This window comes from Phyllostomus hastatus, unplaced genomic scaffold (assembly GCF_019186645.2).
Source record: "Phyllostomus hastatus isolate PE091 unplaced genomic scaffold, TTU_PhHast_1.1 phas_contig_86, whole genome shotgun sequence".
NCBI classification, from domain to species: domain Eukaryota; kingdom Metazoa; phylum Chordata; class Mammalia; order Chiroptera; family Phyllostomidae; genus Phyllostomus; species Phyllostomus hastatus.
This window is the reverse complement of record NW_025333977.1, coordinates 81,485,445-81,508,493: the sequence shown is the minus strand read 5'-3', so window position 1 is coordinate 81,508,493 and position 23,049 is coordinate 81,485,445. Positions and strand designations below refer to the sequence as shown.

Sequence of the window (23,049 nt, the reverse complement as noted above, 5' to 3'; positions counted from 1 at the left end):
CCAAGCAAAATAGATACTGCAACAGAGTGAAGGCAGAATTGAGCTGAGAATCCAGTTGTCTTCTGTTAAGCCAGATGTTAAATACATTTACAACAATGTAAAGCACTGTTGCAGTTCTCAAAAAAATTTTGTTTTGGAAAATGGCATATAAATAAAAATTTTATCATAAAGTTTTTATTCTATAATGAGTTTATTGCTATCTATAAATGAATTAAATATTTAAATTTTTCCATTTTTATTTCTAACATGGTAAATATTGATAGATATAATTTACATAAACAAAAATCTTTTGGGGCCTCAATAATCTTTAGGACTATAAATGGGTCCTGAGACCAAACAATTTGAGAAATAGTGTTCTAGAAAAAAACCCCACAGGAAATATCTGAGTATAACCATAAAAGAAAAAATTGTTATATTAAGCTTTATAAAAATTAAGAATTTCTCATCATCAAATCACAGACTGGCAAAGATTATATATATCAAAAAGAAGAAGACTCATAAGATGATTTTTAAAAAATGGGCACAGAACTTGAAAAAACTCTTTACATATATGGCCAAGAAGTCTATGAAAAGGCTCTGAACATCAGTAATCATCAGAGAAATGCAAAGTAAAATGAGTGAGTACCATTGCACTCTGACCCAGAAAGGCTAAAATTGGAGGAATTGACAAATTAGTTCCAAGTATTGAAAAAGGTGTGGAATAACTAGAACTCTCATCAGTGATAATGGGAGTGTACATTGGTACAACCACTTTGGAAAAGTGTTGGCAGTTTCCTTTAAAATTAAAGACTTACCTACCTGTTGGGAACTGCCCTGCCTGGTTTTAGAAGCTGTACCCCCCCACCCCCCCCCGCCCCATGACTAAAGCTGAGGGAGCGACCTTGGACCGTAAGCCACTAAGGAGACAAAAGCTTATCTCCCTGGCAGGAGCACCACTTCTGCTCTGTTTACTTCATCCGTAACTGGCCCTCAATGCTTAGTCAGTTAGCCAATGATAGGTAAGATTCCCCAAGGGGGGAACAAGCTAAGACAGGCACGATCACATGGGAGGCCCCCAAGGAAGGACCTTGGGGGGTACAGCAAAAGGGGATGATGGACCCTTGCCCCTCGGCTTTGACATAGCCTGAGTCTTCATTCTGTCTGCAAGTCTCCTAATCTCTTGCCTGCCTCACTTCCCTTGCTCCACCTAAGCCTGAAACAATGACCAAGGGTGGTACAGCCCTGTGCTGGAAAGGGCGGGTTCCCTGGGTGATCAGGCCTAAGAAAGAATATGTAAAATCCTGTGAAACTTGCTTTGTTTAGAATGTTCTCAACTAAATGATAAGGGTCCAAGCAAGGAGTAAGTTTGTTCCTCAAAGTTTTACAGCTCTTTAGCTATCTGACCCTGACTCAAAATAGGCCCTCAGAGTTCTTTGTTATCTATTGTTTGATCCTTATTGCCTGACAATAATTAATGAGCTTTATCTATATTCCTGTGCAAATGAACCCAATAAAAGTCCATCGAGGAACAGGCACCTGTCCCTTCTCCTTTGAGAGATTGGCCACCTTCCCTCCCCAAGCAGATCATGTCTTGGTAGACTTATTCTCATCTGTGGCGGCCCGGGCAGGCCCTGAGGGTGGAGCCACCCCCCGCCCCCACTACACCTACCCTGTGACTGAGAAGTTCTATAGGGGCACTAAGTATGTACCCTGAAAAAGAATGTTTGTATAAGTTCACCAAAGGCTATGTATAAGAATGTTCATAAAAGCTTTCTTCACAGTAGCCCCAAACTGGAAACAACCCAAACATCCATCAATAAGAGAATGGATGAATGAAAGGTCATATTCATAAAATGAAGCTACTGATACACACACAGGTGAACCTCACAGACATTATATCAAGTGAAAAGTGCCAGACAAAAAGGAGTACATACCATTTATATGAAGTTCAAGAACAGGTAAAATTTATCTATGAGGAGGAAAGTCAGAATAGTTGAACAGACACAAGGAAGGATACTAGAAATGTTTTGTATCTTAATGTGGGTTGTGGTTACATACACATATGTATGTAAAAATTCACCAATCATTATCAACTTAATGCACGTGTTGTATATTACTGAATATATTTTATACCCAAATAAAAAGTTAAGACTATCTGTGGAAGTCTGAACTGATGTTAGTTTTCTTTTGACAAATTTCTTAAGTAGGACAAATCTAAAACGTACTGTGCTGTCACTCTAAAGAAAAAGAAACAGCCATGACACTATTTCGTATTGGCTTGCCATCGGCGGGCTGTGTGACTTAGGGCAAGTAGCATAACTTATTTGCACCTTAGTTTATTTGTTGGTACATTATTATCTGTCCTCTCTCCTTTACAGGATTGTTGTGCAGGACAAAGAGGTTTTATATTTCAAGTGTTTTCTCACGGTTTCAAAGAATTATTTAAATGCCAAGGGGCAATTCTTTTCCACGCCCTTCCTCATTTCCATCCCCCTACACGTGAGGCTAAAATGCAGGGCTCTGCTGGAATATAGTTTCCTGGTCAGCATCAACAGCTCCTCTGACCTGTTTTATTTCTTGTGAGAGATTAAGGAGATAAATACTAATTTGCTGCCTACATAAGTTCAGAAGTCAGGTAAATTACTAGTATCAATGTGCCACTTAATTTTTCACACAAGCAAGTAAGCTATAGATTTGGGGGAAGATACGAAAATCCAGTTTTTAACTATGCTGTGCAGTTCTTGCTTGGTGGTGTTTTCTTACATGGTTTAATCACATTCAGATCTGAGCCTTAGAAAAAAGGCTAAAGCTAAATTGTAGTGGTGCAGAACTGACTGCCTCAGGGAAGTTTTCTGGGAGTTCCTGAATCCAATTAGGTTAAATCCCATTTTTTAAAATGTTGCTGAGTGGCAAATGTGAAAATTCACATTAAATGTTTTATTTTTGAAAGCCTTAGAAACAGCTTAGTGTAGAAGAAGAAAATTGGTTAGTATGTCAGTGTTTCAAATCAAGTCACATTGCTTTGTCTTACCTCTGGACAAATTTAGAAACACCACCATCATCATTGCACCCCAGATGAAGAATTATGATTTCCCAGTTCACTGCAGGCTAGCTCTTCTGCCTCAGTTTGGCAAATGAAACCCCTCCCTTATAGGAGCGAGGGCTGAAACACTCCAGCCATTGGGCAGAGGCATAGATTCTGCCTATCCTACTGGGCCTGCATGGATGAGTTTTGGAGGCAGCATTAGAGGACTTTTTGATTCTTGACAATGTGTGTGTGTGTGTGTGTCCAAATGTTTTTTAGGAAATAAAAAACCCCTGCATTCCTGTGCTTTCTGTCCACTGTTAATTTTGGTTTGGAATCAACAGCCTCCCAGTGGAAACCTGACACCTTATGCAACATGTATTTTAATTTAAAATGAATCTTTGGGTTTATAGCCCTTTGCCAAGTGCAATCATTGAATTTATAAAAAAGACTTTGGTCTTGACTTTACAAGCTTAGAAACTGAAGCAGCAGTTCTCATAGGAATCCAGCTGTTCCTGTTTAGAGAGCCAAAATGATCCAAAGCTGTAGTTTTATTGGTTGGCTTTCTTAAAAGCACAGTAAGTTTCACTGTACTCAGATTTATATAACAGACACATATCTTCTGAATTTTGGAAAAACCTTCTTTTATTTTTAAAAATGTTTTGTTTTTTTAGAGAGAGGGGAAGGGAGGGAGAAAGAGAGGGAGGGAGAGAAATATTGATGTGTGAGAGAATCATTAATTGGTTGTCTCTCGCATGCCCCCACCTTTAGACAGACCTCAAGTGATGCTAAAATAAAACAGGGCTAAGCCCTCAACCGGCTGGGGCCCTGGCCCACAGCACAGGCATGAGTCCTGACAGGGAACGGAACTGGCGACCTTTCAGTTCACAGGCTGGCACTCAGTCCACTGAGCCACCTTCTCGTTTTGCCAACAGGTTCAAGAGTTTTATAATTTTAGGCTGTGTGTTTTATATATACAGATGCATGCACAGATAAATGTTGAATCATTATGGTGTCACAATCTATCTTTTCTTTAGTCTTCTTAAACTACTGATTTCTGACTACTAACCCAGGTTTCTGCAATATTTGCTTCATAGAGGACAGTGACTTTCTCTAAGTTTCGGTTTCTCCATCTGGGACATGGGGATTACAGTGATACCGACATCACAGAGGGGGTGTTTCGAGACTGAATACGGTAATGTATATAAAACCCTTGGCAGAGGCCTGATGACAGGTGGTGGCTGTTACAGCAGTCAGTTCTGCCAGCATGCTTGTCCTCCAGCAGGGGGTTGCTGTAGTTCCTAAGAATTAGGGAGATGGAGCCATTTACTTTCTTCTTAGAGCTCTTTGCCCACTTACAATGAACAAATTTCCATTACTCGTTTCATGTACATCTTCCCTTCTGGACCATAGACCCCATGATGGAAGAACCTGGGTGTCTGTCCAGCTCCTTACCAGGCCTGCCAAGTATTTCTTGACTGTCCTTTGACTGAAGCTGTATTTCTGATTCTACACAAGTCAACAGTGGTGCGGTGTGGAAGGAGAGGATAAAGGGGAAGTAGACTCCTTGAAAAGCAGGTTGCTTTACAAGGTGTCCCACGTTAAGAGAGCAGCAGAGTAAAACTCAAGCATGAATTTATCCTCTTCCTTGAAGGTGCCCACCTAGAACCAGGCACTGAGCCTTGTGGAAAGCTCAGATAAGCAATGTAATAAAAATCATAAAATGCAAATCAACTTTTTTCTCTAATGGCAATGCTATAGCATCCTAAAATAAAGAGCTCTTGAATTATTTCAAATAATCTTCCAGCTAAAGGACTTAGAGGCCAAATTCATGAAGAATGTCAAGAGTCAGAGGAAATGCTGGGCCCGGGACCTAGCCATCATGAGAGAGTATATCAGATTTCTCTTGTCCTCAGGCAAAAATCATTCACTGTGTAAACCTCTTGTTTTCTAAGTCATACCTATAGTGCTGGGGTAAAAGATGGCACACCCAGACTTTGCTGAGAACTTGACTGAAATATGGTAACACTTAAAGGCTGTTCGGTATTAAAAGACAGTGGTCAGCTAGTGTTGATCCCCAGTGAAGTGGATGTGTTAGATGGCAGGGAATTCAAGGCAATAAGAAAAAATATAGAATAGAGCCAAGGAATTTTTTTTAAATTTAGAGTTCAGGGAAAAATTATTCAGTCTAATCTAGAGACAGTTAGGAAGAGGGCAGAGCTCCATTTTCCTCAGATTCGGGGAAGTAAAGGATAATTCTAAGTGAATGATGGAAACCACTTAGTCTTCTTTGCAGTTTAATGAGAATAGAAAGATCACACTTCAGGAAAGCCGTAGGATGAATTCCAGCCCCTCCCTGGAGCTCAGAGAATGAGGTCTTTTCGTGGAGGAGCCCCATCCAAGTGGAAACTCGATTACTGTGGCCTTTCAGAAACTCAGTGGTGGAGCTGGCTGATCTGCACCTCTCCCCAAGCCTATTTGAATTCAGGTGTGTTAAGACCTAAGATTTAGCAGGCGCTTAACCTTGCTGACACTGGCGCCTTCATATAGAGGAGATACTAAAACTTAGCCACATTGGTTTATCTTCTTCAAACAGCATAAAAAAAAGGCAAAAAAACCCACTAAAAACAAAAAACCACCCTACTTTTAACTGGGCAGAATAATGGTAAGTAAGGGTTTACATTGCTTCAGGCAAAGGCAAATGGTATGTTCTCTCTTACTCATTATCTTACTCATAATGTTCTTCCTAAATTTCACCAGAGGACACTAGAGTCATTTCCAAACCTGAGTGACCGCTCATGCTTCCTCTTTGGGGGACCTGTTTTGTCACCGGTGGGCTGAAGCCCTTCTTCGCATAAGCTGAACACCCTGCTTTCCCCACAGCACATTTGGTGGCCAGGGCAGGGAGAGGGTGGGGGACATCTGCCCATGGCAGCCCCGAAGCACAGTAGTAATAGCTACTGAGGGAGGAGAACACCCAGGGCAGAGAAGGCAACAATGAAGTGTGACATCATACCCAGCTAGACTTCCCATGTGGCCCCAGCTGTGGTGGCAATTTATCATCTGAGATGGAATATGAGTTTTAAGGGCTAGAGGCAGTAAAATGCAGAAAAAAGGGCAAGGACCAGGCCAGGGCTGGGAGCTTGGATAGTCTGAAGAATCTCTGAAGGTCAGGTGGCTTCCCACCCCCCAGGGCCTCCTGGAACTGAGGACAGGGAACAGAACAGCTGGTTTCGGTGGAGTCTGCACATCTCCGCCTTTGTCACCCTCGTGCTGTGTTAGCATCAGGTGGACAGGGAAGGTGAGAATCCTAGAGGTCCAGCAACTCGCCAAAGGTCACATGGCAAATGTGTTTGGACTAAAGTCTGACTCGAGAATCCTTCTCCAACTCTACTATTCCTTTTATGAAAAGTGTTTATTTTTGCTTCTCTCTTTCCCCCAAGTTTTATACAGGGAGGCTACCTCCCAGAATGACAAACATTTGTGTATTATTTAATTCACTGACACATGCATTTTGTGGTCCCACAGAGCATTCTGGTGGCTGTTTGGAGCTACAAAGGAAGCAGCTGCCACTTTCCTTGTCCTGGGAGCTGGCTCGGTGACCTCCTTCAGTCATGGAAAGTCCCATCCTCAGATAGACTCTGGTTTCCACTGGCCTCAACTGCTGCTAAAATAAAGCCGGGCTAAGCCCTCAACCATTCAGCATCAACAGGTGGAGTGGCCTCTCCGGCATTCATCAGAGGTGTGAAGGGGGTATTTTTTATGTGACCGCTTGCCCTCTGGCTGCCACATCGCTGTCCTGCTCCAGCTGAACTACTCTTGTTACCTCTGGGCCTGCTCTGCCAGCGGCCTCTTCTCAGTGGCTGTTTTTCTCCAGTTCCCCTTCTGCTGAACAGGCTTTCAGAGTTGCCTTCCCTGTTCTTTTAGAGAGTGAAGTCCACGAGCTCAGGCAGAAGTCGCACAGGCATTGCACTAAGTACGGAGGGACAAGGGGCCAGGCAGCCCTGAGAATCTCTGCTCGCCCCTCGACCCTGCACTCCTATCCACCCTGCAGGTGCAGTCCAGCCACTTCCTTGAGTCCTCCAGCCACAAGGTGGGCACCGCAGGAAGAATGAGCAACGAGCACCTTTAGACTTGACGTGTATAAGAGTGGGCTGGGTTTCTAGTCCTGCTGTGGAGAACAAAGCTGACCACAATGTGTGGGTTTACGACGCAACACAGACGTGGGAAAATGGTCCAGAATACAGCAGCCCGATTCACCGGGTTTTACAGGCCCATCCCTGTGGCCAAGGATGTGCCTCTCAAACACGCTTCCGAAGCGCAACGAGTCTTAGAGTTTATTTACTTCAGGCCACAGGGCTTCTCGAACAGTCTTTGTTTACATTTCTTAGTGGATCTTTTCTAAGGGGATTTGAAACCATAAGCCCATTAAAAGAAAAGAATTGGTTCAAACCAACCATCGTTAAACAGATTTGAAATTTCTTTTAGACGTTAGACTAACACAACCACGTGATAGCTCACCTTCTTGTGGCCTACGGAAGCCAACAATATTTTTACATTTGCACGGGAGTTTTTCTTTTATAGAACACTTTCACCAGTATTAACTTATCTGATTGTACTATGATCGCATGAGGCAAGGATTTTGTCCCCAGGATGGGATGCCAACAATTTTTAAGGAATAAAGAGTAACAGAAGACCAATTACCAATCTGATGAAATAATAAAATATTTCATTAACAGCATCTTTGTGTTTTTTAAATGAGGCAAATTTTGCTGTTCAACTTCCAAAATGTGTTTTGAACATTATGCAGATTTTTCAGAGACAGGATAACAAGTTTTTCTTTAAAAAGAATGGCTGACCCATTTCTCTGATGAAGGATCAGGAAAGCAGAGGTGAGAGGTGACTTCAGTTCCACGGGCAAACACGTCTGTGTGTGCACACTGGCGAGCGCGTTTCCCAGTTCCATTGTACGCAGGCAACAAGGAGCCTGGTCAGAATGGGACTCTCGGGGGCCGAGCTGGCAGATGGTGAGGAGGGAAGTGGGCTGCTGGGCTCTCAAGGCCTTGCTGGGGAGACCATGAGAATCATTAGGTGCAAGCAAGACAATCCTAAATCCTCTGTGCTCTCTGAAACTAGGGAGTTACAGTGACATGCATTCATCCTGAGAGTCACTTCTTGAGAACTCCAGGGAGAACGTCTGGAGGCATAAAGTGGCCACCAAGGGGCCCGGTCAGTAGGAGAGGACCCCTAGTGCAGCGTCCCTGGCTAAACACTCACTCCTTCCCCGAAGGTGCTGTGGGCACAGAATTGTGCTGGTTGGACTGGAGGCAGGTGGAAGTGCTTTTGCCTCGGCTGTGGCTGCGTTAGTTCCAGGAGCCCAAGTCCTTAGGGTGGGGCCTGTTTGCTTGATGCTGACTGACATCCCCTCTCTCTCAGCACTGTCGGTCGTTTCTCTTGCTCCTCCTGCTGGTAGAAAAGTTCTCTCACTTTCCCTGCCATCTTAGAGCCGGTCTGTGGAGCAACAGGGCCTGGTCCCTTCTTCTCAAGAAGGCAGAGCCTGAGTTATGGGGTCAGCACACAGCAATGAGATGAAGACACTAAGGAAGAAGTAAGCACCCAAGCCCTGGTCCCAGGGATGAGTTAGGAAGAGTGTATGACAAGGCTCAATCCAGAGTCTCCCTAAAGAGGTCAGGAACCTGGGGGAAACAAACAGCATTCCTTCTGAGGAGGTGACGAGCTGCTGCTGATAAAACATCTATCCCAGTGGGGTAGGGCCTCCGGTCCACCGGCTACCAGACTCCAAGGCACCACGACATCCCATAACCCTGGAGCAGCGAGCTGGTTCTTTGAGATGTCTAGAGCAGCAGATGTCGCAAAGGTGCACAGGGGCCCACCTAAGTTTCTGGGCGGGGAATCCGGGCTGCTGGCTTTCGTGGGCTTGGGGGTGGCTGGAGGGAAAAGTGCAGCATCATTCTGCCATTGCTGGTGAGTCCCAGGTGAGGTGGGGGGTCCCAAGACAGCAAACTGACGGATGCAGTGTTTCTGTGGTTTCAGAGTTGCAGCATAAGGGGATGGGGCTTTCTCCACTGTTCAGAACTTGCCCCTGTCCACAGCTTCCTTTCTTCCCCCTCTTCGTGCAGATTTGAATCTCCTCTGCTCCGGCCCTCCCCGTGCGTGCGAGTGTGGGCAGAGCCGACTCCACGAGGGCTGTGCGGAGCATTTGGCAGTGGGTCCTGTGCTGTAGGCCCGATGTGTTTTTGTGAAACAGCACCAAGATCGACGGTTCCCTCTTCCCCCACTTAAAGCTGGAGGCTCAGAAGACAGGGATCTGGTCCCTCCGAACCACATCTAGGTCATCATCCAGGGTTAACAAAACCTGAAAGGTGAGGGGCAGAGAAATGAAACGAACACACGGTCACAGCCACAGTGAGTAGCTGCTTTCTCTCGGAGACTCACACAGACAGAACCTCCGAGTGCCCTTGCTCATTTTCATGTCTTCTGCAACTTTCTACAATGCTGTGCAATCTCTCAACAGGCATGTATTATCATACACAGTTCATTTATTAATTAATTCAAATATTTATCACGGGTCTATCATGTGCTATTCCAGGTGCTGGAAATATAGCTTGCAATAAAAGAGGCAAAACATTCCACCGTCCTGGGGCTTGCATGCGAGCGAGGGCTTCAGATAGGAAGCAAATACATGAGTAAAGTATGTGTAGTGTGTCAGATAGAAATATGTGCTAGGTATACTATGTTAGATGGTCATGTGCACTAAGGATAAAAATTAAATCATGGAGAGGACATGGGAAGTATAAGGTGGAAGAGGTAAAATAATTTTGAGAAGGTGGCTGGGGAAATCATTATGAGAAGGACCATTTAGGTCAAGACCTAAAGGAAATGAAGTCTTATTGCAGAAAGTGTTGCCACACAGAAAGCGTACCCTCCTCTTCCACGTTTACACCCCAGCACTGCCGCTCTCTCCACTGGGACCCTCCACGCCACTTTTGTCGTCTCTCTCTTTCTAATGAAAGCGACTCAAACATAAAAGCCTTAAAGAATGATTGTAGAGATTAAACCTCCAAAACTGGCCACCCGGGGGCAGCCCTGCTCCGCTTTTGAGGGGATAAGGCTGGCAGAGACGCTTAAACCCCACAGTGTTGGGATCCCTGGCCACCTGCTCCTGTTATTTGTCAACTGAACCTGTACAGGTGCCACGGACTTCTATTGGGAAAATCAAAATTAACAAGAAAGGATTCCAGGAGGTTTCACCCCAGGATCTTATAATACGTTTGGCTTCTGGGAAAATGTTGGGGTAAAAATAAATGGAAGGACTAAAGGAAAGATTAGGAACCAACTGGTTAGAAGATAACGGAGGCCTGGATGCTATCCTAAGCTACTCCAGGAATTTGTAAGTTATGTGTAAGCTATTCCGTGAGGCTGGAGGAGGAGGAGAAATGTGAGTCTAGCATAGGAAGGAGTAATCTAGTGTTACCGAAATTTTAATGGATGCCCACAGTGATGCCTGGGGCATTCTGGGCACGTGAGTTCCAATGATCAATTCAGCCCAAACCTTGTGCAGCTTAAGGAAAACCATTTTGTCAGTCTGTGTCTTAAAATATTGAAGAGTAAAGAAAAATAATAAACACTGAACCAAAAGATAAACAACATAAAGAAAGAGAAAATCTGTACACTGAATTACACTGAGGGATTGAAAAGGGAAATTAAGAGAGGAATATAAAACAGGGTGTAAGGAAGAGGGGAAGAGAAAAAAGAGCACAGGATTCAAGAGAGAAGAAATTAACAAAAAAAAAAAAGGTGTTATAAACTCACCAAGAAGGAGAAAAATAGGGCAGTGGCAGACAGGAAGTGCCAGATGTCATGGTCATCAAAGAAATCCAGCAGGATACATTCCCGGTTCTTCTCCCGGGATTCGGCCGGGGTTCCCTGCGGGAAGGTGAGGCAGGAGGTGGGCGTGCATTCCCACAGCTCAGGTGTGCAGAGCGCTGAGCAGCCACAGCTACACAAATGCAAACGCCTGGCTCAGAAACTTAGCTTTCAAGAAAACACACAGTCACACACACACACTTGTACATAAATGTTCACAGCAGCATCGTTCATAACAACCCCAAAGTGGAAACAACCCAACTGTCCATCAACTGATGAGTGAACAGATAAAACACAGTGTACCCACACAACGGAATACTGCACAGCAAGAAAAAGACATGCAGTACCGATACAGCTACAGCACGGATGAATGTAGGAAACACTATGCTAAGTGAAGGAGGTCAGATTCCAAAGCCTCATTGTATATGAGTTCACTCATATGAAGTGTTCGGAATGGGCAGATCTACAGAGACAAAAGATAGGTTAGTGGTTGCCCAGGGGTAAGGTGTTCAGGAGAATTGAGGAGTTACTTTCTGGAGTGATGAAAATGTTCTACAATTGATCGCGGTGGTTGTGAAGATGGAGTGGAGACTTCCCTGCTCTGCGCCTGGGCAATATCACTAATTTCCCAGGCCTCAGCTTTCCAGTCTGTGAGATGGATGTATGAACACCTGCACGAGGGCATTTGTTTTTAGATGACGATTATGATGAGAAAGGTAGAGAAGACACACTAATCAAGGTTTCTGCATATGTTAAACATTCTCTGAGAACAGGATTGTAACATAACACACATGGAAGATCAAATTTGCAGAGTGTGGGCTTTATACACTTAGGAGTGCTATCCTGATAACGATGACAACGTGCCCTCCATCGAGATGGTAAAGCTTTTAGAGAAAGCTTTTGCTTTAGAGATACCAAAAACATTAGCAACAACAAGCACACGGAGAGAGGGAGGCAGGATGCTGAAAAGGCAGGATGGAGAGAGAATATTATGTTGGAAAAGAAACTGTTCTCTTACCTCCCAGCTGCTGAGATTCTGGAAGAAAAAGTACAGGGCAGCAGCCCACAGCACAGCAGTGGCCACGATGCAGAAGAGCGGGATGAGGAGGACCTTCTCAGAGCTGCGGAGCTGCGGGCAAGAAGCGGAGGCTGCCGTCTGCACTGCCGGCCTCGGGCGGGCGGGGGCGCTGCAGGCCCCCAGACACCTCGCTTACCTTCATGATGATGTAAAAGGCCAGGTAGAGCAACAGGTTACAGATGAAGATGCCCAGCATGTAGGAAGCGAAGTCCCTGGGTCGGTAGATCAGTCCAAAGAGGGCGCTATGCACATGGGCAGGAATTACTTTGCAGCCATGAGGGTGGATTTGTAATATTATTGACTTTTTCGCTTTCCCACTCTCATTTTTGCGAGGAGGGGATTTTAAAAAGAAAAAAAAACACCCTTCTTTAACATATGAGTAACTTTTAACTGATTATACCTCCTTCAGAACATTCAATTTTAACGATTGGAAAGCTCCCATAAATGGATGCACCATTAAGAATCATACTTCCTGTCTGGTTGAAATGAGTTTTCCCTTCATATGACAGCAAAAGAAAGCTAAACCACAGTGCCACAGTCATTAATTTAAAAAAAGACATGTTTTCCTAAAATTACTTACAAGGACCAGTTAACCAGATTCCCGACGACGAGCAACACCATTCTGTCCTGAAAGAGGAGGAAGGAAAGCCTTGAAAAACCCTCAGCTTCCGTTCCCTCCACTTTTAGAACCCAGAGCTCCTATCCAAGCTCTAGTAAGCTAAGGGGTTCCCACATTACTTTTTGTAAAAATCCTTCAATTATACACCGTCGTTAGCCGGAACTCAGTGAGCTCCTGAGTGCCAGGCCCAAGCAGCACCAATGTTTCTGAGCACCACTCTGGGCCCAGGTCGGGGCAGGGCGCCGGGGGGCACGTGGCTTTCCCGAGGTCGAGGGCCGGTGAGCCGAGACACAGCTGTGACGAGGGCCCTGAGTCCCCTCAGTGTACAAGTGTGTAATGTACCAGAAACAGTAATGGAGAATTTTTAAAAGTTGTATTTCAACCACTAAGCAATAACCGCAGTTTTTAAAAAATACCCTTGCTCACGGTAAAAAAAACAATGTATAAAAATCAAACACGTGTATAATGTAAAAAGTATAGGTTCCTAATGAAAGTGACCAGAGTGGCTATAGGCCCCAGTTTGCTTGGGACAGTCTGGTTTATGCCTGCCGTCCTGGTGCAATTATTAATAGTGCTCCCTTTCAGTGACACAGTGAAACTGGCTCACCTCTTTGGATGGTTATTTACTGGGACACCGCCACAGCTAAGATCACTGTTCAATAGTTTTGTACACACACACACACACACACACGCACATGCATCTCTTTCTACACTACAGCAATCTTTCATGTTCAAAAATGGGACCATCCCAGCTTGTTTTTAATGAACAAGAAGAGTAAGCAACATGCTTCTTTCTTCCCCTTGACTGGACCTCAGCCACCCTGGGCTGTCTGGCCCTCTGGACTTGGGGAGCCCGAGTGGCTGTGCGGGCCTGCCCCTCCTGCCGTTCCCCACTCTCTGGCTCAGGCCAGAGCCAGGGGCACACGTACCATGTACAGAGGGCGGCTGCACTGGTGGATGCAGTCCGTGTAGAGCACCATGGCGGCCCGCCGGAACATCCCCAAATCTGCCGATGACACGATTGCATGGTAAGAAGGCTCAGTCAGAAATAATCAAAATGCTCCCTAATGGCCCAAGCTTTTGGGGTCAGGATGATGTCCTCTTCACCTATAAAAACGGTGCTTTACACCTAAGAGGTGCATGATTAACGTTTGCTTTAAAAAGCGATGCCCACATCAGCCGCTTTCAGGGAGAGTGTGCCACCTCCGTGGGTCACGCGGCAGAAAGGCACGCAGGATGCGCAGGAGTAGCCGGCAGTCACAGATAATCTGGGCAGCTGGCCAAGCCTTCCACGGTGTCCTTCGGCTACGTTTCCCTTTGTTTACAGTTTACTCCGGCGGTGCTTCCCCAAGAGCGGAGGTGTTATGGGGCCCCCCAAGCCCACCTTAAAACATGTGCTCTCTCTAGAGGATGGGAAATCTTAGCTTGTAAAAGTTCTAATTTGTATTACTCAGTGTGGTTACGAGTCAGTAAGAATTGAACCAAGGGATACGGGGGTTACTGAGCAGGTTCAGAAAACCTAAACCTGTTTTGAAGCAATCATTGAAGGAATTTAATTAAGATGGGGGGAGAAAGACAGCAAAGATTTTTAAAAGTGCAGTTCCTCCAAAGGATAGCATGAAGCACAGTGAGTGTTCGTGTTAGAACTGCCGCAGGAACAGAGCCAGTATCACAGGTGGGGCTTTCTCTGAACCGCCCACCCTGCAGACACTGCATGCACGGCGGGGGCAAGCAAGCATTCGGTGCAAAAGGGTCCCAGCTCTGTTGTGAACGCTACCCCTGGGGCCAATTTAACCAGCCTTCGCTACACTGTCAGATACACAGCGGGAAGAAGGAGAGTGGGGCACGCCCAGCAATCGTGCAGAAGAGGGGCGCAGTCTAGGTCGGAGTGGCCCTTGCCTCTGGGCCTTGCCCTGGCCCACCCACCACTGAGCCTGCCCAGCCTGGAAGGAGGTGTTCAGGGAGCAGAGCCGGCAGGACAAATGGGGGGCCGCTTCGTTAAGAAAACAATCGAGAACCCTGAGAAGGGCCGCTGAACATTACCTGTGTCAGACACGTCTGAATCAGTGGAAAGCAGAGGAGAAATGAGAAAAAGAAAGATTTGTAAGCAGGTAGCCAACAGGTAAACTACTGATCATTTTATTTTTCTCTCTAAAGGGATGGCTTGAACATTATTTTCTGATTATAGAAGTAATGTTTGCTCATCATAAAGAACAGAATTTTTCTGCCTGCCCCAGACACTCAGATGTTTACTATTGCTCAAGGACAGAGCCAGCCTGTTCTGTCTCTCCGTCTCCTTCCGTGCAGGCTTACAACTTCCAGTCAGTCCATCCTCTCTCACGGGCACTCCCCGTGGTCTTTTCTGGGCTCTGGTAGCACACTAGTGACCCGGGCAAGTAGTTCTGCGGCTCTCCGTCCACTTTGAAGTGCCCTGCCTCACTGCTGCTGCCTTTCCTGTGTCCACGTGTGCTTTCACGTGTGACCTGGGGGCCACAGAGAGAGGAGCATGTGACCTGAGAAAGTAAGGATAGCTTTTGAAATGGGCAGGGAGGAGCCTGAACCACTCTGTCCACTAACTCAACTTCCTGCCTTTCAACTAAATCTAGATGTGATCTTCGTCACAATGGAATAAACAGTTGTCCTTTTGACTCTGGTAAGTCCATAACCACTTGGGGAAGACTCCTGGGTAAGGAACTTGAAAATATTCAGTTAAGCTAGACACTGGCTGTCTCCCATCTACCCTTTCAGACCTACTTGCCACACACCTCTCTGTCCTGCACCATGCCCGGGAGGCTCACTGTATGGACATCAGTGGATTTCCTCACCCTCCATGGATTTGGACAATGGGAGATGCCAGCAGGAGACTCGTGCCCTGCCCCTGTCTGCCAGCCAAAGGTCACCGCTCCTTTCGGAGTGGCTCCCTCCCCATGATGCTCTGTTTCCGAGTTTTGGTAACTGCTTCCCACCCGTCCTTCAGGCCTTATGGAGAGTAAAACTTCTCAGCTACTCATCCAGGGTTACTGTGCTATCCCTTTCATTCTTCCCAACCTTGCCATTGCCTTACGAATAGTCCTTTTGTGAATAAATTCTTGTCGATCTTTGTGTGATAGCTTTTTTCTATTTGGATCCTGACAGATATATTATGTGGTGGTAATGTATTCCATTTCTCATTTTTAAATAAAGGTAAACTAAGTCAGCATTGCAAGACTGTAAGTGGTAAAGGAGGTATGAATGTAGTCAAAGCTCCTCTATGTACTAGTGGTCACCACTGCACACACAGTGGTCCCCCTTGTTCATGCTTTTGCTTTCCGCAGTTTCAGTCACCTGCGGTCAGCTGGGGTCTGAACATATTAAGCTGAAAGTCCTAGAAACAAACAGCTTATAAGTTTTAAATTGTGCACTCTCCTGAGTAGCATGGTAAGATCTTGAGAGTCCCATGTATCTACCCGGGACGTGCCTCATCCCTTTGTCCAGCGTCTCCACACTGTGCACCCCACCTACCGGTAACTTGCTCAGACCCACCCCGGTTATCAGATGCACCGTCATGGTACGTTGGTGCTTGTATTCAAGTAACCCTTATTTTACTGAATAGCGGCTCCAAAGCACAAGAGTATTGCTGCTGGCAATGAGGAAATGCCGAAGAGAAGCTGTAAAGTGCTTTCTTGAAGTGAAAAGGTGAGTACAGTACAATAAGATATTTTGAGAAAGTGACCTCATTCACATAACTTTTATTACAGTAATTGTTATAATTGTTCTATTTATTATTAGTTGTTAGTATTAATCTTTTACCATGCCTAATTTATAAATTAAACTTTATCATAGGTATGTATGCATAGGAAAAACAGAGTATATACAGGGTTCTGTGCTACCCGTGGTTTCAGGCTCCCATCAGGGCAACTGGGACACAACCTCTGAGGATACGGGGTGGGGGACTACCATATCTGCATTGAGTTTATCTTTCCAACTCTGGGAGAACCCAGAACAACAGTGCTTCAACTTACTGTCCTTTTGAAAGTTGGCTTTGTTAGACTGAACTTGCTTCTGGGTCTGGAGGACGGGAAATGACCAGCGCACCAAACCAAATATCCTACACAGCCAGCTAATGATGCTGCCTTCCACTGGGGGATTTGGAGGTGCACTGGCTATGTTACTGTCAAGGGCAAACCCACTGGACTGTGCCAAAAAGGAACCTAAACTGCCAAAAGAAGAAAATGTTTTACTTGGTCTCCTACTCTTAAACAAGCCACTTGTTTATGTAGAATCACTCTGAGACCTGTGCAAGAGAGGGTTTATATTTTAGAGCCCTTCATTCCCCCAAGTGCAGAGTCTGCAGGGCAATAGGACTACTCGTTCTCCTTCTAGATCACATTCTGAATTCCTGGGCCCCAGAATTTCCTGCCAGATGGCCTTGAGCCTGCTGTTGGAGTCTGCACAGCCCCATTCCCTGATCTACCTTCCTGCAGGCAGATGGCACCACTAGAGTATGCACTTGTAGGGGCAAGGAGTGGCCACCTGGGTGTTGAACAAGGGTGTCAATATGCATGCCTGTGAGACCCCGTAAGATGCAGGACAGAGGTGGAAATAGGGAGAGAAAAGAAGCAGGGCTGGGGACCAGCTCTCCTGTACAGCTATGCTCTGAAGATCTAAGAATTCTAAATTTGAACCTGGACTGTAGGTTATAACAAAGGTATACTATATTTATCAATTTGTTGAACTTTCTTCCAGTTTTCCTTCCATGTATTTAATCATTTTAAGTCTGCTTCATCACTTTCAAGTCTTTATACACATGGTATGTGTTTATTTGCAATCTTGCCTTGGGCTGCGCAAATGTTAGGCATAGGGCTTTGTTTATATATAATATTTTTACTTGACATGGAAAAAGCATATGTAAGTCTGACTTCATGGACCTTAAAATGACTGATGAAATGTGAATGCCCTGAGACTACTTGAACCTGCTCCCATGTATATGACTGACCAACGGCAGACCAGACGCTGACTTCTGGAGCATGCAGTGTCCTTCTGCTGTCCGCAAGGCCAGAGGGCTTTCAGGAGGCGTCTTGGCTCTAGATTGACGAGTTGGTCTCAAAAAGTTCCAGATCCACAATTTGAAAACAATATATAATTCATTCTTGGTAACCTTTTAGCATGGTTAAAGAAATGTTCCTTTTGAATGCTACAAATTGAAAAATATCCCCTAGGTAGGTAGAAGGAGTGATATGGTAATCATACTGTTCTGCAAATATGCTGTCAAAGTTTTGTGGGTTGTGAAGTGTTTGGCACTTGGAACTGGAGGTATGCCTCAGCTCTCGGGTATGGTAAGCTTAGCTTCTCAGGTGACTGGAACTAGTGATAACAGTTTATTGCAATCCAATAAAGGAGAGGAAGCTTTTCGAGAGAATGTATGCTATTAAACACAACACAGAAGTCAGAGCATGCATTCACAATCACCAGTAACCCTTCCATTTAGGATCAGTGAAAACAATGTCCTCGTAGTTTAATCTAGAGTAATAGGCAACTCACCTATCTTGAAACGACCCATGTAGTAGATCTGGGTGCTGAGGGCCAGGGAGGCAAGTATATGGATCACAGAGAAGATAAGCCAGAACCACACGTCATTTTTTCCAAACACCTAGGAGTAAAGCCAGAGGTTACCTTCATCTGGGGTTCTTCCCAGAGAACTTTGTAAAGTCGGTTCTGTCTCATATCTGCATAAGGAATCAAAAACTGAGCCGTGCATGCACTTTGGTCCCCTTTCACCCCTTCTCTGAACTCATGGGGCCTTACCACACCCAGGACAGGAAAAGAGTGGCTACCTGACCAAAAATGAAAAAGGGAAGAAACAGGTGGGGCAGCTGAACAACAATGCTGAAGGGGCAGTGGGTTTAAAGTTGGGGGCTGCTGCTCTTCAAATAGCTGCAGGCAACTAACATTGTTCGTGCATAGTCAGAAGGTGGTTTCTAATTTTTTAAGTCACTCTCTCCACTCTAGCACATCCCCATTCCAGTCTCACATGAGTCAAGTCCCAGCTTTACATTGAGACTCTTCAGGGATAGTTTTACAGGTGCCAATTACATCATATAAACTCACTAGCTAAGTAACTAAATAAAATGCCACGAATGGATCAATGATGACAGTGTCATGAACCAAAGATTATGATTAATTTAGTTCTCTTCCAAGAAACAGAAACTTGAGCCCAAGAAACAAACAAACAACAAAAAAACCTCTCAAGAGGGTACTTTTTGAAAGGGAGGCTGAGGCTGTGACCTGGGACGCACCACTCCGAGGACGGTGAGTGTGATGACGAAGGCGAAGGAGGCGTAGGCGGCGTAGGCGCTGGCGTTGATGTCCGGGTGGCGGGTCTGGTAGAGCTTCAGCATGCAGAGGCCAGCGATCATGTACATGAAGGACGTGTCTGCGGGCCCACAGGAGGAGCCAAGACCATCAGGCAACAGTCAGATTTGCCTGCGGCCTGGCAGAACCACCTCCCTTCAGGCCTTGGAGTATTTGTTGCCCTCAGACTGTGTGGAGACCTCTACCATGCCTGCCCCCAGGTTCATTCTCTAGGCAAACCCCACACACTCCACTTCTGAACCTCCTCAAAGCAGTTCCTAGTTTACAGAAGAAAATTATCTGATGACAGGAGAAACAAGTGACTATTCCCACTTGCAGGGATACAATGCTGGTGTTCCACAACAATGACAGGAGAAGCCCTACTCGTGACAGTTAAAGCAGAGTGACGATGAAATGAGTGTGGGAGGTCCTTCTCAGCATCCTGAAATATAACCACATTGACTGCTACTCCTGGGTAGCTTTCTAGCCTAGGGATGAAAAACAGCTAGAAATTAAATGTGGTTTAGCTGCAGGAGAGTTATGGAAATGCAAATTCAAACAACAATGTAATATTCCATGTTACTCAAAAATCTAGTACCAAATTTAAATGTCTGACAATAACACATACCAGTGATGACATGGGGAAATGGGAAATCTCACACAGCTAGCAAGGGTGGGAATTAATGCTCTGGAGAGAAACTTGTCAGTTTTTGGTAAAACTGAAGATGCATACCTTCCACTGCAGGTGACTCCAAATTCTACTTCCAGGTATTCCAGAAACTTCTCTCACAAGTACACAGAACTGTACATAAGGATGTTCATTACAGTACTGTCTGTGACAGCAAAATATTGGTAACATCTGAAGGTTGTTCAATAGAGGAATTGACAACTGTGGTATATTTTTGTACAGAATATGACAATTCTTAAAAATGAATGAACTGATAAAATCCAGCACCCATTTAAGACAAAAACTCTCAGCAAAGTGGGATTAAAGGCAACATACCTAAATATAATAAGGTCACAAACCCACTGCCAGCATCATATTCAATGGGCAAAAACTACAGTGTTCCCCTTAAGATCAGAAACAAGACAGGGATGTCTGCTCCCGCTGCTCTTATTCAATGTAGTACAAAAAGTCCTAGCCACAGCAATCAGACAAGGAGAAAAAAAAATAAAAGGCATCCAAATTAGAAAGAAAGAAGTAAAACTGTCTTGATTTGCAGATGACATGATACTATACATAGAGAACCCCAACGATTTCACCAACAAACTACAGTAACTGATAAATGAATTCAGCAAAGTAGCAGGATACAAAATTAACATCCAGAAATCAGTTGCATTTCTATTTGCCAATAATGAACTAACAGAAAGGGAAATTAAAAAACAATCCCATTTACAGTTGCTTCAAAAAGAATAAAATACCTAGGAATAAACCTAAGCAAGGATGTAAAAGACCTATACTTGGAGAGTTATAAGGTGCTGAAGAAATAAATTGAAGAAGATAAAAAGTGGAAGTAAATACTGTGTTCATGGATAGGAATAATTAACATTATTAAAATGTCTGTACTACCCAAAGCAATCTATGATTCAAAACAATTCTTATCAAGATTCCAATGATGTATTTCACAGAACTAGAACAAATATTTCAAAAATTTATATGGAAACACAAGAGGCCCCACATAGCAACAGTAATCCCGAGAAAGAAGAACAAAGTTAGAGGAATCACGCTACCTAATATGAACCTATATACCATAAGGCCATCGTAATCAAAACAGTATGATGCTGGCATAAAAACAGACACATAGATCAATGGGACTGAATAGAGAGCCCAGAAGTAAATTCACATCTTCATAGTCAATTAATACTTGACAGAGGAAGCAAGCACATACAATGGGTTAAAGACAGTTTGTTCAATAAAAGGTGTTGGGAAAATTGGACAGATACATGCAGAAAAATGAAACTAGACCATTTTCTTACACCACACACAAGAATAAATTCAAAATGAATTAAAGATTTCAATGTTACCAAATCCATAACAATCCTAGAAGAAAATATAGGCAGCAAAATCTCGGACATTTCTCATAGAAATTTTTTATCACCTATACCTCCTCAGGCAAGGGAAACAAAAGAAAAAATAAACAAATGGGACTACATCAAACTAAAAAGGTTTTTGCACAGCAAAGGAAAACATCAACCAGATAAAAAGACAACACATGGAATGGGAGAACATACTCACTGATACACCTGATAAGGGTCTAACAATCAAAATTTATAAAGAATTTATAAAACTCAACACCAAAAAACAAAGAAACAAACCAAAACCCCAAACAGTTTAATTAAAAAATGGGCAAAGGACCTGCATAGACACTTCTCTAAAGGGACATACACATGGCCAATGGACATGAAGAGATGCTCAATGTCACTAATCATCAGAGAAATGCAAATTAAAACTACAATGAGATATCACCTCACACCTGTCAGAAATGCTATCATCAATAAATCAGCAAACAACAAGTGCTGGCAAGGATGTGGAGGAAGGGAAACCCTCTTGCACTGTTGGTGAGAATGCAGACTGGTGCAGCCACTGTGGAAAGCAGAGTGGGGATACCTCAAAAAATTAAAAATGGAACTGCCTTTTGGCCCAGTGATCCCATTTCTGGCAATATATCTGAAGGAACTCAAAGCATTAATTTGAAAGAACATAAGCACCCCTGTGTTCATTGCAGTATTTTTACAATCACCAAGATATGGAAGCAGCCCAGGTGTCCCTCAGTAGATATGTGAATAAAACAACTATGAGACATTTACACAATGGAATATTACTCAGCCATAAGAAAGAAGAAAATATTACCCTCTGCAACAAAATTTTACCCTTTGTCCATGTGGATGGACCCAGAGAACATTATGCTAAGTGAAATAAGCCAGTCAGAGAAAGACAAATACCATATGATTTCACTCATATGTGAAATCTAATGAACAAACTGAACTAAAAAGCAAAATAAAGACAGACTAGGTAGAGATCACAGTTAGAGAGCAAGATGGCAGCTAAGCGGAGGGGGAGGTTAGGATATGGAAGGACTGAGCAAAAAGGAAAAAGGACTCATGGACATGGACCACAGTGTGGTATTTGTGGGGGAGCTTTAAGGGGGATAAATGGTAATGGGAAAAAATACAATAAAAAATGAATGAACTAGCTGTCCTTGATCAATATTGATAAATCTTGAAGTCATATTGTTGGATGAGGAAAGAAGGTTGCAGAACACACTGTGGTAAATTAATATCAATTTACTGTAAATGTAGTAAACTATAAAAATGAACTGCAAGAATAAACCCAAAATTAATCATAGTTGTTGTCTCTGGGGAAGGAAAGAGGGGAAAAAATTTGGAAAGCAGTTCAAAAGAAGACTTCAACTTTCCACAATATTTTATTTATTAAAAAGTAGATGTAGGGCAAATATTTTCAAATATTGGCTTATGTTCATTCAGGGTGGTGAGTAATATTGTTCTGTATAGTTTTCCCTATTAAAGGTGTTTTGTAATATTAAAGAATTAAAATGTGACAGAATTTCTGTGGTGTCTCAGTTACCAGTCAGAGGCTAAAGCACAAACATAAATATGACTGCTTTAAAAATCCTTACTCTTGACTGTGAAGAGCATTGTTAACTGCCTACTCCCAGCACCAGCTCTTCCGCCCTCCTTCCTGACAGCATCTCAGTACTAACTCAGGTTTCTTAGCCCTGTTTTCAGTTCATAAATGCACACCCTTCCAGCCAGTTTGCTCCAGGAAGGCTAACCCCACCTCTGGTACCAGCGGTGGGCCCCACCCATCTGAAGGTGATGCGGCCTCTGTGGCCACCCAGGCCTGAGCTAATCAGCGCACAGAGAATGAGTCTGGGATGAGCTCATGACTGGTTACGCTATTGAGGTGTGAGGGGGCATTATTTGCAGGGGGTGTTAGAATAGAAGTTTCCTTGCTTTGAAATGAAGGCTCCTGGAACCCAGCTTGCTGTGTCCTCCAGACACTGTGGAGCGGAGACAGGAAGCCAGACCTGCTGCAGCTCTATTTGCCACTGTGAGTTCCGTGGTAGCCTGAGACTCAAAGCAGCGTGTGAGAAGAGGAGCCAGGGCCAC

General features: G+C 44.2%; 1 protein-coding gene across 2 annotated transcripts in view; it reads right to left on the bottom strand.

Moving 5' to 3' along the window:
• Positions 1–5,288: 5,288 nt before the first annotated feature.
• SIDT1 (SID1 transmembrane family member 1) overlaps positions 5,289–23,049 on the bottom strand; it is a 98,744-nt gene continuing 80,983 nt past the window's right edge. The window contains exons 18-26 of one of the 2 annotated variants that reach the window (XM_045851196.1): positions 18,864–19,000; positions 18,109–18,217; positions 14,632–14,646; positions 13,518–13,594; positions 12,550–12,596; positions 12,106–12,211; positions 11,910–12,020; positions 10,838–10,951; positions 5,289–9,380 (exon numbers count right to left, since the gene is read on the bottom strand). In XM_045851196.1, coding sequence (XP_045707152.1) covers positions 9,318–9,380; positions 10,838–10,951; positions 11,910–12,020; positions 12,106–12,211; positions 12,550–12,596; positions 13,518–13,594; positions 14,632–14,646; positions 18,109–18,217; positions 18,864–19,000 — 779 coding nt within the window. In that variant the 3' untranslated portion in view covers positions 5,289–9,317. The remainder of the gene's footprint in view (positions 9,381–10,837; positions 10,952–11,909; positions 12,021–12,105; positions 12,212–12,549; positions 12,597–13,517; positions 13,595–14,631; positions 14,647–18,108; positions 18,218–18,863; positions 19,001–23,049) is intronic. The other variant, XM_045851197.1, reaches the window with a different exon arrangement.